The 14,302-nt window shown below is 49.8% G+C and overlaps 1 protein-coding gene across 1 annotated transcript in view; it reads right to left on the bottom strand.

Annotated features, from left to right (window-relative positions):
- The window catches only part of MAN2B1 (mannosidase alpha class 2B member 1), a 35,127-nt gene extending 25,367 nt beyond the window's left edge, over positions 1 to 9,760 (bottom strand). Inside the window, exons 1-2 of the mRNA XM_069947782.1 lie at positions 9,602 to 9,760; positions 3,751 to 3,853 (exon numbers count right to left, since the gene is read on the bottom strand). Coding sequence (XP_069803883.1) covers positions 3,751 to 3,853; positions 9,602 to 9,688 — 190 coding nt within the window. The 5' untranslated portion in view covers positions 9,689 to 9,760. The remainder of the gene's footprint in view (positions 1 to 3,750; positions 3,854 to 9,601) is intronic.
- Positions 9,761 to 14,302: the final 4,542 nt, after the last annotated feature.

Raw genomic sequence — 14,302 nt, 5'->3', positions numbered from 1 at the left:
TGTGCCAAACGCGCTTCAGTGGCTTTTATCCAGGAGACCCATTTCCAAAAAGACCACGTACAGCGCTTGTCCGATCGTAACTTCCCTGATGTCTTCCACAGCTGCTCTTCAGACTTTAAAACTAAGGGGGTATCTATCCTGATTGCCCGTTCGGCTCCTTGGGAGTTTCTGGATCAGTTGTCTGACCCAGAGGGCCGGTTCCTCTTGGTAAAAGGCAAGATGGCTGGCACACTCTGTACCCTTGGCACAGTTTACCTTCCCAACACCGGTCAACTGGCCTTTCTGGAACACTGTTTGGCCGAAGTGGAGGCCTTTCTGGAAGGGGTGGTGGTTTTAGGTGGCAATCTCAACATGGCCCTGGACCCTCTTCTCGACTCCTCAACGGGCCACTCGTCACTCTCCTTTTCTGCCCTGCGTCGAGTTAAACGCACTCTGCACTCATTTCAGCTTATCGACGCCTGGAGACTCCAGCACCCCCTAGACAAGGACTACACCTTCTTTTCCAACCCCCATAATCGATACTCCCGGATTGATTACCTATTTGTTTCTCTTACGCATCTGGACAAAGTGACCACTACTTCCATTGACCCCATTTCTTTTTCGGATCACGCTCTCATCTCCCTCTCTCTCACCTTTACTTCTCCCCAAACCCGGTCGTGGCGTTGGCGTCTCAATGACTCTTTGTTGAGGGATCCGACGGTTATAGCTGAGATTCGCTTGGACCTGACCAGTTACTTCGCTACTAAATGTTACCCCTGACTCCTCGCCCACAGTGGTCTGGGAGGCTCATAAATGCTACATAAGGGGTACTTTCATCAAACTGGCCGCATGGCTTAAAAAGGAGCGTTCTGCTAAGATCTTATCCCTGGTCTCGCAAATTGCAGTTCTTTATAGACAGCACAAAAGGTCTCTGGTTGCGTCTACGGGAGCTGGCGGTTCTGCGGGGCAAACTAAGAGATCTCGTTCTTTCATCCCCCATATTTGCTCAGCCAGCGGCACCCGTTTGTTGCTCACCTCTCAAATAGCGGACGCATTCCGTTCATATTAAGTAGAACTTTATGGGCTCTCTTCCACATCTAGCCCTAATAGCCCCGACCCCCCTCTTTCTTCTATCTCCGCGACTCAGGTCTTCCCTCCTTGCTGGAGGAGAGCATTTCCTCGCTTGAATCTCCCATCACTGCCTCGGAATGGGAGTGGGCGATCAAATCCTCCCACTCGGGTAGGGCTCCGGGTCGAGACGGTCTCACTTTACCGTACTACAAGTCGTTCGGCCCCCTCCTTAAAGACCACTTCTTGTCTGCCTATAACTGTCTCCACCGGCTCCACTCTTCCCCAAGACTCTCTCCGTGCCCATATCTCTGTCATCCCGGATGGCAAGGATCCTTCGCAATGCCAGAATTACCGTCCTATTTCCCTCCTGAATTTAGACCTTAAATTCTTCTCTAACATTCTTGCCGCCCGTCTCACTCCCTTGCTCCAGCCTATTATACATCTGGATCAGGTAGGCTTTATGCCTACCCGAGAGGCTCGGGATAACACCACTAGGGCAATTAACATTATCCATCATGTTCATTCCTCGGGCCTTCCCTCCATGCTCCTGTCCACGGATGCCGAGAAGGCCTTTGATCGAGTCAGTTGGCCTTTCCTTTTTGCCACACTTAGACATTTGGGCCTTGATCCAAATATGTTGGAGTGGATTGGCTCTCTCTATTCTTGCCCTACGGCTCAGGTCTCGGTCAACTGCCTTCTCTATTCTGCGTTCCCCATTGCCAACGGGACACGGCAAGGTTGCCCCCTATCCCCCCTCATTTTTATTTTGACCCTTGAACCTTTCCTCAGACATGTCAGGAACAATGTTAACATTGCCGGGGTTCGAGTGGGGTCGGTGGACCACAAAGTTGCGGCCTATGCAGATGATTTATTGTTTTTCCTCTCTCAACCTCTTGTCTCCCTGCCCAACCTTCTTTCCGAACTCTCTCGTTACCAACGTCTCTCTAACTCTAAAATAACCCTATCCTACTTCCGGCAACTGTCTACATTCCTCACTAAATTTATTTGGGCACACAAGCAACCTTGTCTCGCCAAATCAATCTTATACCGTCCGAAAGCAAAAGGAGGTCTGGCTCTTCCCAATCTTTACCAATACTATGTAGCTGCGCACCTTACTCGGGTACTCTATTGGCACCGCCACGCCCCCACTAAATTGTGGGTCGGCTCGGAAATGATGATTTCCCCAATCCCACTGTTGGCAGCCGCGTGGATCCCAGTCTCCGCGCATTTTGCCGGCTCTCATCCCACTATTGTTCCCACACTGAAGATGTGCCATAAGCACCTTTCCACTGGCTTCCTGGCGTTCCGCCACTGTGCTGGACAAACTGCGGCGAGGAATGCACTCTCTTACACACCTTCTGGAGTTCCCCCGTACTGGTACCTTTCTGGAAGGAGGTGTGGCGTATCTCCTCTACTTTCACAGATCGCCAGCTCCCCTTTTCCCCAGCGCTTTTTCTCTTGCATATTGCGGACATCCCTCTCAAGTCCTACCGACGCTCTGTCCTCCAACACCTGATCAATGCTGCACGAGCCTGTATGCCGGCCCTTTGGCGCCGGCCTGATCCTCCCAGTATAGCAATGTGGATTCGAAAAGTTGAGGACATCAAACATATGGAAGACCTTACGGCCCAGCTGCACGGACATAACGCAAAGTTTTTTCGGACGTGGTTCTACTGGGACCAATTCACCGAGACGGATGAGTACAGGACCCTTCTGGCTCAGTGAGGAGCGGCCCTATCTGTCCCCCACCCTCTTCCTCTTATTCTTTCTCTCCCTTAACTTCACCTTCTACTCTAGCGGTCCCCTCTAGTGCTCCAGGCTCTCTCTCACCCATGCAAGATCTCCCCTATAGGGTGCTGTGAGGTGTAAATTGCCTCTTTATTACCATAAATATCAGATGCTTTTGTTGTCGTGGTTTAATCGGGTTCCTTTTATCTAAAGTACTGTGCCACCCTAAGGGGTGTGGTTTACACTGCTGTTTTTATGTTAAATGTTTGGAAAATTTAATAAAATTGAGAATTTAAAAAAAAATAAAAAGAATAGGACCCAGATCAGACCCTTGTGGCACACCACTTGTAACCAGTCTCTGCTCAAAATACACACCATTAACAACAACCCTCTGATATCTATCCTTCAGCCAACCACAAATCCACTGAACTATCCAGGGATTAAGTCCAATTTTCTCCAACTTCTCTATTAGGTCTTGGGTGGGTTAGGATGGGTTCACACTGCGTTTTTTTTTTTTTTTCATCCGTTTTATGGAAGAAGAAAAAAAACAAAAAAAAAAACATGCATTTGTGTGTGTCCATTTTGTTCAGTTTTTTGATCAGTCATTCCATATCCCTGGCTATCACATATCCCTCTTTTCCTGATGTGCATCCACACATATTACAACATGCTACACATTTGTCACATGGGCAAAAACCTGGAGGCTGGAAGAAATATGGGAGAATATTCTCTATAAAAAGAGCCACACAGGAGGGCTAGCCCAGTGAATGAGGAAGATTTTTTTTTTTTTAAAGCTGGAAACACCCTTTAATGTTCTATATAGTGTTAGGGGAAGTGATGATAAGAGGCGACACTTCCCTCTAACAGTTTAGCACATTTCCTGGGTCACGTAATCATTTATCTTATGATATATCTTAGGGCAGGAGCTGCCATTGACGTCAATGGTCGGGGGTGGGCACAGGGCTATCTCACCTCCATAGTAATACTGATCCACCGTCTTCAGCCAGCCGACATCATTATGTGTGTGAGGGATGAGGTGCACATTCAGGAAGCCCTCAGGGGCCACAGGACACGTCTGTAGGAAGAGTCAATAAGATGGTAGGAACCCCAGTATATCACAGGTGTGCCCTGCCGGACCCCCAGGGTTACACGTCTCTCAGCCATCTGGTCCAGGCACCAGATCTAAAGCAACTACTGAGGCTGGATGAGGCCAGATGGTACTCTAGAACCCGGTCCTGGGGCTATAAGACTAGATCTACTAGATCCCTACATACACTGCAGGGTGACTTCACTCCGATCACCGTGCCTCATATCCCAACATCCTAGAAATCTCCAACGTCTTCTCTTACTCCATGTACTTTACTGTCCTCCGCTACATGTAACCAGCACCCCCTCCACAACTGTACTGCACCCCAACATCTTACATACCCGGCATCCCCCACCACCCTACTGTATACTGCTCCTCTCCTCCTATATACTGCTCCCCCTCTCCTCTCCTATATACTGCTCCCCCTCTCCTCTCCTATATACTGCTCCCCCTCTCCTCTCCTATATACTGCTCCCCCTCTCCTCTCCTATATACTGCTCCCCCCTCTCCTGTATACTGCTCCCCCTCTCCTGTATACTGCTCCCCCCTCTCCTGTATACTGCTCCCCCTCTCCTCTCCTATATACTGCTCCCCCCTCTCTCCTGTAAACTAATCCCTCTCCTGTATACTGCTCCCCCTCTCCTCTCCTGTATACTGCTCCTCTCCTGTATACTGCTCCCCCTCCTCTCCTGTATACTACTTCCCTCTCCTGTATACCGCCCCCTTCTCCTCTCCCGTATACTGCTCCCCCCTCTCTCCTGTATACTGCTCCCCCTCTCTCCTGTATACTGCTCCCCCTCTCTCCTGTATACTGCTCCCCCTCTCCTCTCCTATATACTGCTCCCCCTCTCCTCTCCTATATACTGCTCCCCCACTCTCCTGTATACTGCTCCCCCTCTCTCCACTCCTGTATACTGCTCCTCCCATCCTCTCCTATATATTGTTCCCCCCTCCTCTCCTATATATTGTTCTCCCCTCCTCTCCTATATACTGCCCCCCCCTCTCCTCTCCTGTATACTACTCCCCCCTCTCTCCTATATACTGCTCCCACCCACTCCTCTCCTACATACTGCTACCCCCTCCTCTCCTGTATACTGCTCCCCCTCTCCTCTCCTGTATACTGCTCCCCCCCTCTCTCCTCTCCTGTATACTGCTCCTCTCCTGTATACTGCTCCCTTCTCTTCTGTATACTTCTCCTCCTTTCTGTATACTGCTCCCCCTCTCCTCTCCTGTATACTACTCCTCCCTTATGTATACTGCTCCCCACCCTCTCCTGTATACTGCTCCCCCCTCCTCTCCTGTATACTGCTCCCACTTTCTCCTGTATACTGCTCCCCCCTCCTCTCCTGTATACTGCTCCCCCCTCTCCTCTCCTGTATACTGTTCCCCCCATCCTCTCCTGTATACTGCTCCTCCATCCTCTCCTGTATACTGCTCCTCCATCCTCTCCTGTATACTGCTCCTCCATCCTCTCCTGTATACTGCTCCTCCATCCTCTCCTGTATACTGCTCCCCCATCCTCTCCTGTATACTGCTCCCCCATCCTCTCCTGTATACTGCTCCTCCCTCTCTCCTCTCCTATATACTGCTCCCCCCATCCTCTCCTGTATACTGCTTCACCTCTCCTCTCCTGTATACTGCTCCCCCCATCCTTTCCTGTATACTGCTCCTCTCCTGTATACTGCTCCTCCCTCTCCTGTATACTGTTCCCCCTCTCTCCTCTCCTGTATACTGCTCCCCCCTCTCCTCTCCTATATACTGCTCCCCCTCTCCTCTCCTGTATACTGCTCCCCCCTCTCCTCTCCTATATACTGCTCCCACCATCCTCTCCTGTATACTGCCCCCCTCTCCTCTCCTGTATACTGCTCCCCCCCTCCTCTCCTGTATACTGCTCCCCCCTCTCCTGTATACTGCTCCTCCATCCTCTCCTGTATACTGCTCCTCCATCCTCTCCTGTATACTGCTCCTCCATCCTCTCCTGTATACTGCTCCTCCATCCTCTCCTGTATACTGCTTCTCCCTCTCTCCTCTCCTGTATACTGCTCCCCCCATCCTCTCCTGTATACTGCTCCCCCTCTCCACTCCTGTATACTGCTCCCCCCCATCCTTTCCTGTATACTGCTCCTCTCCTGTATACTGCTCCTCCCTCTCCTGTATACTGTTCCCCCTCTCTCCTCTCCTGTATACTGCTCCCCCCTCTCCTCTCCTATATACTGCTCCCCCCTCTCCTCTCCTGTATACTGCTCCCCCCTCTCCTCTCCTGTATACTGCTCCCCCCTCTCCTCTCCTGTATACTGCTACCCCCTCTCTCCTCTCCTGTATACTGCTCCCCCTCTCCTCTCCTATATACTGCTTCCACCATCCTCTCCTGTATACTGCTCCCCCCTCCTCTCCTGTATACTGCTCCCCCCTCTCCTGTATACTGCTCCCCCCTCTCCTGTATACTGCTCCCCCCTCTCCTGTATACTGCTCCCCCCTCTCCTGTATACTGCTCCCCCCTCTCCTGTATACTGCTCCCCCCTCTCTCCTGTATACTGCTCCCCCCTCTCTCCTGTATACTGCTCCCCCCATCCTCTCCTGTATACTGCTCCCCCTCTCCTCTCCTGTATACTGCCCCCCTCTCTCCTCTCCTGTATACTGCTCCCCCTCTCCTCTCCTGTATACTGCTCCCCCCTCTCTCCTCTCCTGTATACCGCTCCCCCCCTCTCCTGTATACTGCTCCTCTCCTGTATACTGCTCCCCCTCTCCTCTCCTGTATACTGCTCCTCCCTCCTCTCCTGTATACTGCTCCTCTCCTGTATACTGCTCCCCTCTCTCCTCTCCTGTATACTGCTCTTCTCCTGTATACTGCTCCTTCCTCCTCTCCTGTATACTGCTCCTCTCCTGTATACTTCTCTCCTCTCCTGTATACTGCCCCCCCCTTTCCTCTCATGTATACTGCCCCCTCTCCTCTCCTGTATACTGCTCCCCCTCTCCTGTATACTGCGCCCCCTCTCCTCTCCTGTATACTGCTCCCCCTCTCCTCTCCTGTATACTGCTCCTCTCCTGTATACTGCTCCTCCCTCTCCTGTATACTGCTCTTCTCCTGTATACTGCTCCCCCCTCTCCTCTCCTGTATACTGCTCCCCCTCTCCTCTCCTGTATACTGCTCTTCTCCTGTATACTGCTCCTTCCTCCTCTCCTGTATACTGCTCCTCTCCTGTATACTGCTCCCCTCTCTCTCCTCTCCTGTATACTGCTCCCCCCCCTCTCCTCTCCTGTATACTTCTCCCCCCCTCTCCTCTCCTGTATACTGCCCCCTCTCCTCTCCTGTATACTGCTCCCCTCTCTCCTCCTGTATACTGCTCCCCCTCTCCTCTCCTGTATACTGCTCCTCTCCTGTATACTGCTCCTCTCCTGTATACTGCTCCTCTCCTGTATACTGCTCTTCTCCTGTATACTGCTCTTCTCCTGTATACTGCTCTTCTCCTGTATACTGCTCCCCCCTCTCCTCTCCTGTATACTGCTCTTCTCCTGTATACTGCTCCCACCTCTCCCTCTCCTGTATACTGCTCCCCCCTCTCCTCTCCTGTATACTGCTCCCCCCTCTCCTCTCCTGTATACTGCTCCCCCTCTCCTCTCCTGTATACTGCCCCCCTCTCTCCTCTCCTGTATACTGTTCCGCCCCTCCTCTCCTGTATACTGCTCCCCCCTCTCTCCTCTCCTGTATACCGCTCCCCCCCTCTCCTGTATACTGCTCCTCTCCTGTATACTGCTCCCCCTCTCCTCTCCTGTATACTGCTCCTCCCTCCTCTCCTGTATACTGCTCCTCTCCTGTATACTGCTCCCCTCTCTCCTCTCCTGTATACTGCTCTTCTCCTGTATACTGCTCCCCCCTCTCCTCTCCTGTATACTGCTCCTCTCCTGTATACTTCTCTCCTCTCCTGTATACTGCCCCCCCCTTTCCTCTCATGTATACTGCCCCCTCTCCTCTCCTGTATACTGCTCCCCCTCTCCTCTCCTGTATACTGCGCCCCCCTCTCCTCTCCTGTATACTGCTCCCCCTCTCCTCTCCTGTATACTGCTCCTCTCCTGTATACTGCTCCTCCCTCTCCTGTATACTGCTCTTCTCCTGTATACTGCTCCCCCCTCTCCTCTCCTGTATACTGCTCCCCCTCTCCTCTCCTGTATACTGCTCTTCTCCTGTATACTGCTCCTTCCTCCTCTCCTGTATACTGCTCCTCTCCTGTATACTGCTCCCCTCTCTCTCCTCTCCTGTATACTGCTCCCCCCCTCTCCTCTCCTGTATACTTCTCCCCCCCTCTCCTCTCCTGTATACTGCCCCCTCTCCTCTCCTGTATACTGCTCCCCCTCTCCTGTATACTGCTCCCCCTCTCCTCTCCTGTATACTGCTCCTCTCCTGTATACTGCTCCTCTCCTGTATACTGCTCTTCTCCTGTATACTGCTCTTCTCCTGTATACTGCTCTTCTCCTGTATACTGCTCCCCCCTCTCCTCTCCTGTATACTGCTCTTCTCCTGTATACTGCTCCCCCCTCTCCTCTCCTGTATACTGCTCCCCCCTCTCCTCTCCTGTATACTGCTCCCCCCTCTCCTCTCCTGTATACTGCTTCCCCTCTCCTCTCCTGTATACTGCTTCCCCTCTCCTATATACTGCTCCCCCCTCTCCTCTCCTGTATACTGCTCTTCTCCTGTATACTGCTCCCCCCTCTCCTCTCCTGTATAGTGCTCTTCTCCTGTATACTGCTCCCCCCTCTCCTCTCCTGTATACTGCTCCCCCCTCTCCTCTCCTGTATACTGCTCCCCCTCTCCTCTCCTGTATACTGCTCCCCCTCTCCTCTCCTGTATACTGCTTCCCCTCTCCTATATACTGCTCCCCCCTCTCCTCTCCTGTATACTGCTCTTCTCCTGTATACTGCTCCCCCCTCTCCTCTCCTGTATACTGCTCTTCTCCTGTATACTGCTCCCCCCTCTCCTCTCCTGTATACTGCTCCTCTCCTGTATACTGCTCCTCTCCTGTATACTGCTCCTTCCTCCTCTCCTGTATACTGCTCCCCTCTCTCTCCTCTCCTGTATACTGCTCCCCCCTCTCCTCTCCTGTATACTGCTCCCCCCTCTCCTCTCCTGTATACTGCTCCCCCCTCTCCTCTCCTGTATACTACTTCCCCTCTCCTCTCCTGTATACTGCTCCCCCTCTCCTCTCCTGTATACTGCTTCCCCTCTCCTATATACTGCTCCCCCTTCTCCTCTCCTGTATACTGCTCTTCTCCTGTATACTGCTCCCCCCTCTCCTCTCCTGTATACTGCTCTTCTCCTGTATACTGCTCCTCTCCTGTATACTGCTCCCCCCTCTCCTCTCCTGTATACTGCTCTTCTCCTGTATACTGCTCCTCTCCTGTATACTGCTTCCCCTCTCCTCTCCTGTATACTGCTCCTTCCTCCTCTCCTGTATACTGCTCCTCTCCTGTATACTGCTCCTTCCTCCTCTCCTGTATACTGCTCCCCTCTCCTGTATACTGCTCCCCCCTCTCCTCTCCTGTATACTATTTCCCTCTCCTATATACTGCTACCCCCCCCCCTCTCCTGTATACTATTTCCCTCTCCTATATACTGCTACCCCCCCCCCCTCTCCTGTATACCGCTTCCCCCTATATACAGACATCAGATTACACTGCTTCCTGTTATAGTTATATGCCGGTAAATAAGCACGTAAAGCCCTGAGGGATGTCCGCACTGACCTCCGGTCCGCACCCGGTGCCCCGGTGGACTCCTCCCGTTAGCAGCACCAGCAGCAGCAGCAGCCCCCGGTACCGGCAGCTCTCCATCCCCTCCGGTCACTCGCTGCCTCCACTGTTACCGCTGCGGGAATTTACACTGTCATGTGATCTGTCACTCTGGCTACGCCTCAACACAGCCCCTCCACCAATGGAACGACAGTGCGATGTCACATGACTTTGAGTGCGAGCAAAAATACCACTCAGTGCAGTACTCACTATCTACCACTATGGGGCGGACCAGTGCCGGACTGTATAGTGTTATGTCAGAATACTCCCCCCGCCTGCCCCTGTCCGGGCTCTGACCACCACGTACGGGCACCGGCACTACCGAGAGAGGCTGCACAACCCCCTGTATCCTGTCACATCTTCCATTATGTTCTCTCTGTCCACTGCTTTAATTGTATTCACTTTAGTTCTGGCATTACAGTAATGAAGCAGGCAGATCAGGATGAGCAGACAGACATCAGGGCTTCTGTATCAGTGTGAGCTCTGCAGCCCTCAGGGTTAGTTAGTAAATTGTACAGGTAAAGCGCATACAACTGCAGCATGCGGTATCACAATTCAGCGTCATTCAATTCTATAGAACGGAGCTGCTGAAAATTTTTATTAAAGTATTGTATCCCCCCCCCCCCAAAAAAAAAAAGTTATACTAATCATCAATATACACTTATTATGGGAAATGCTTATAAAGTGTTTTTTTCCCTGCACTTGCTACTGCATCAAGGCTTCACTTCCTGGATAACATGGTGATGTCACTTCCTGGATAACATGGTGATGTCACTTCCTGGATAAAAATGGTGATGTCACTTCCTGAATAACATGGTGATGTCACGACCCGACTCCCAGAGCTGTGTGGGCTGTGGCTGCTGGAGAGGATGATGGCAGGGGGATGCTCAGTGTCCCTCCAATGCCCTGTGTCCCTCAGTGTCCCTCTGCCATCATCCTCTCCAGCAGCCACAGCCCGCACAGCTCTGGGAGTCGGGTGGTGACGTCACCATTGTATCCAGGAAGTGACATCACCATGTTATCCAGGAAGTGACATCACCATTTTTATCCAGGAAGTGACATCACCATGTTATCCAGGAAGTGACATCACGTTATCCAGGAAGTGACATCACCATGTTATCCAGGAAGTGAAGCCTTGATGCAGTAGTAAATGCAGGGAAAAAAGCACTTTATAAGCATTTCCCGTTATAAGTGTATATTGGTGATTTGTATAACTTTTGGGGGACAATACACTACTTTAATAAAAATTTTTGCCACATTTCTCCTTTAAAGGCTAGGGGTACACCGTGACTGCAACAGTGGTGCAACAGTAAGGGCCAGGCGATGAGGCAAAAAAATAACATCTCAATATTTGCATACATAGCAACAGCACAGGCACAGTGTACATGGAGGTGACTGCCACAGTATATCTCTCTCTCTCTCTCTCTCTCTATATATATATATAGATGGTATACACTGTTACACATTGGTAAATATATAGAGAGAGGGAGGGAGCACAGTGCACTCACTCTCTCTCTAGATAGAGATAGAGGTATATATATATATATATATATATATATATATATATATAGCAGTTTGCATAGTCAGTGCGACGTTTCAGCTTGTAGTCCTGAGCCTTTTTCAAGCATAAAAATAGGTTGTACATACAGTAGCGCCATTTTATCTAACAATACACCAATCACCAAACAGACAGAACAGTGCCAATCACGGGTGTGCTATGCTTCGATTGGAACGTGCAATAGTGACTGGACCCAATTGGAAGGTGTCTGGTGCGCAGCCGCTGTTGGATTGTTTACAGGCTGAATGCCGGGGTGGACACGATAATGGTAAAGGTATAGGATCTTATAGCCGGAGGGAGGGAGGGAGGGACACTATGGAGTGTAGCGAGGGGTCTGGATGGACTCCCGAAATTGTAGGAATTTATTATGATATACAGTAAGGATACATATGATATTTACTTGAATGATGTGTCCCACCCACTCCTTGTTTATGATTGGATGTTTTTAATTGTATCTGTTTGGTGATTGGTGTATTGTTAGATAAAATGGCGCTATGTACAACCTATTTTTATGATTGAAAAAGGGCTCGGGACTAGGAGCTGAAACGTTGCACTGTACTATGCTGACTGCCACAGTAAACTTCTAACACTTGTCTGAAGATGATGCTGTCCTCCACCTGCTATCTTGTATTATTCTGGGGACTGTGCATCGGAGAGTATGTTTCCGCTCACTCAATCTTGTTTTTTGAGATATATATCTCTATTTATATTATATATAGACCAGGCCCGGATTGGTAATCTGGCCGGTCGGACAAATGCCCGCTGGGCGGTCCAGATTGCCGATCAGTGGGCCGCCTGTCCCTTCGTACATTTGCAGCAGCCCTCTGCAGTGGTTGAAAGAACAGCGTGGCACAGCTCGCGCTATTCATTCAGCCTCTGCCAGAGTCGGGTTGGGCCGGCATATTATCCGGTTCTCCTCACCCCTCAATTCCTCCTACCCAAGAACACCTATGGGCTGCGGCCGCCCCTCTGCCGCTTTAGGGCTGATCTGCTGTTTAAAGACTGCTCTGCCCCTTTAAAATATTCCTTTACACAGCAGGCGTGCTCCGCGCAGGCACGTCTGCTAAACCATGACCCCCGACGGCTGACGTCACCTGCCGGACGTGCCGCAGAGGATCATAGAGTCTAGCTGCTGGGGACCGGAGACGTGAGTAAGAGGACGCAGCTGGGGACCGGAGAGGGTAGTAAGAGGACGCAGCTGGGGACCGGAGACGGAAGTAAGAGACCGGAGCCGGAAGTAAGAGGACGCAGCCAGGGACCGGAGCCGGGGGGATGAAGCCATAACTGGGTACCACAGGCAGAAGAAAGAAGACGCAGCTAGAGACTAGAGGAAGAGGGAAGTATACTTTTTTTTTCCTGATGGGGGCTGCCTATGTTATATGTAGATGGTACAAACGGAGGCCTATTTTGTTTGTGCCACAGGGGGGCAATATTATGTAGGAACTGCAGTATATAGAGGCCAATATTATGTTAGGAAGAATATTGGTCTGTATATAGATTTTATCCAGTAGTAGTACAGTGGTGTTGTGCAGTCACTGTCTGGTGGTGATAGTGATCATGCTATGACGGTATACTGGTATTATTTGTAATCTGTCTTTATTTAGTGGATTTTATTCAGTGTCAGTATGGTAGCATCAGTAACTATGTAATGGTATTTGTTACTTTTATACTGGTATTATTGGTCTTTGTTTACTGGTTATGCTTAGTAACAGTGTGGAAGTAACATGTATGGTAATATACTTCCTCCTTGTATACTGGTATTATTGGTAGTATTAGTCTCTGTATACTGGGTTTGGTCGGTAATGTTTTGGCGGTTACATGTATTTTGATGTTTGCTTGCTGTATACTGTTAGTATTTTATAGCTTTGACTGTTAGTTTGAATTATACAGTGTTATCATGCAGAGAAAATTGTTTTACCTATGTTAGCATTATATATGTTTGTTTTTTGTGTATCCTAAAATTTGCACTGGGGCCCTATTTATGCCTCTGATCACTGCTGTTGCCGCATGGATAGATAGATATGAGAGATTGGAGATAGATATGTTATGTGACAGGTGGATAGATAGATCAGGTACGTAGGTAGATAGATCCAGTATGAAACAGATATCCAGCAGCTCTGTGATATCTTGGATTGCTCATACATGTACAATCCCAACATGACAACACAACTCTTCCAAAAACAGCACCTGCCCTAAGGTTGTGTGTGGTGTAACAACTTGGCTCCATTTACTTCAACTGAATTGAGCCGCAATACCACACACAAATTAAGGAGAGTGGCGCTGTTTCTGGAAGAAAGCAGCCATGTTTTTCTCCATTTAAAGGGAATCTATGAGGTCTGTACCAGGTATGGAGTTATAGGTCCTGGCAAACAGGTGTAAGATATGTGATAGGTGGGGAGTTATAGGTGACAGGATCTTTAGTGCAGTGTAAACTTTAATTTTATCCTTTTATCTACCAGCTGAAGTATCATGATGACAGCTGCAGTGCTGTGCTGTATGTCAATCAGTCAGACCAGGAGGTGCTACTGTGGCTCGACTCCGCCTCTGTGACACTTCAGCTGCTAATAAAAAGGATTTTAATGGTGCGTTCACACCTACAGGATCTGCAGCTGATTTTCTGCAGCAGATTTCATTAAAATAACTGAACACAGCATCAAATCTGCAGGTGTGAACGCACCCTAAAAGTTCTCACTGGACAAAAGGGCCAGTCACCCACCCACACTTGTCTGCTGGGATCCACAGCTCTGTACCTGGTATGGACCTCACAGATTTCCTTTAGGACACATTCATACCAAATAAATTGCAGATTTGATGGTGCTAAAATACATAATCAGGGTACAAACACACACGGCATATACGCTGCGTATTTACTGCTGCGATACGCAGCAAATACGCAGCAGATACGCAGCAGATTAGATCTAAATAACTGAACACAGCATCAAATCTGCTGCGTATCTGCTGCGTATACGCTGTGTGTGTTTGTACCATTAAAACATAAAATCCGCAGCAGATTATGTTGTATCTTTATTTTTATGTGTTGATGATGTGGGTCACATATTTAAGGGCGTAAGAGAGGAACTTGGCCAATTAAGTCAGAA

This window comes from Dendropsophus ebraccatus, chromosome 1 (assembly GCF_027789765.1).
Source record: "Dendropsophus ebraccatus isolate aDenEbr1 chromosome 1, aDenEbr1.pat, whole genome shotgun sequence".
Lineage (NCBI taxonomy): Eukaryota > Metazoa > Chordata > Amphibia > Anura > Hylidae > Dendropsophus > Dendropsophus ebraccatus.
This window is presented reverse-complemented; position numbering and strand designations above follow the sequence as displayed.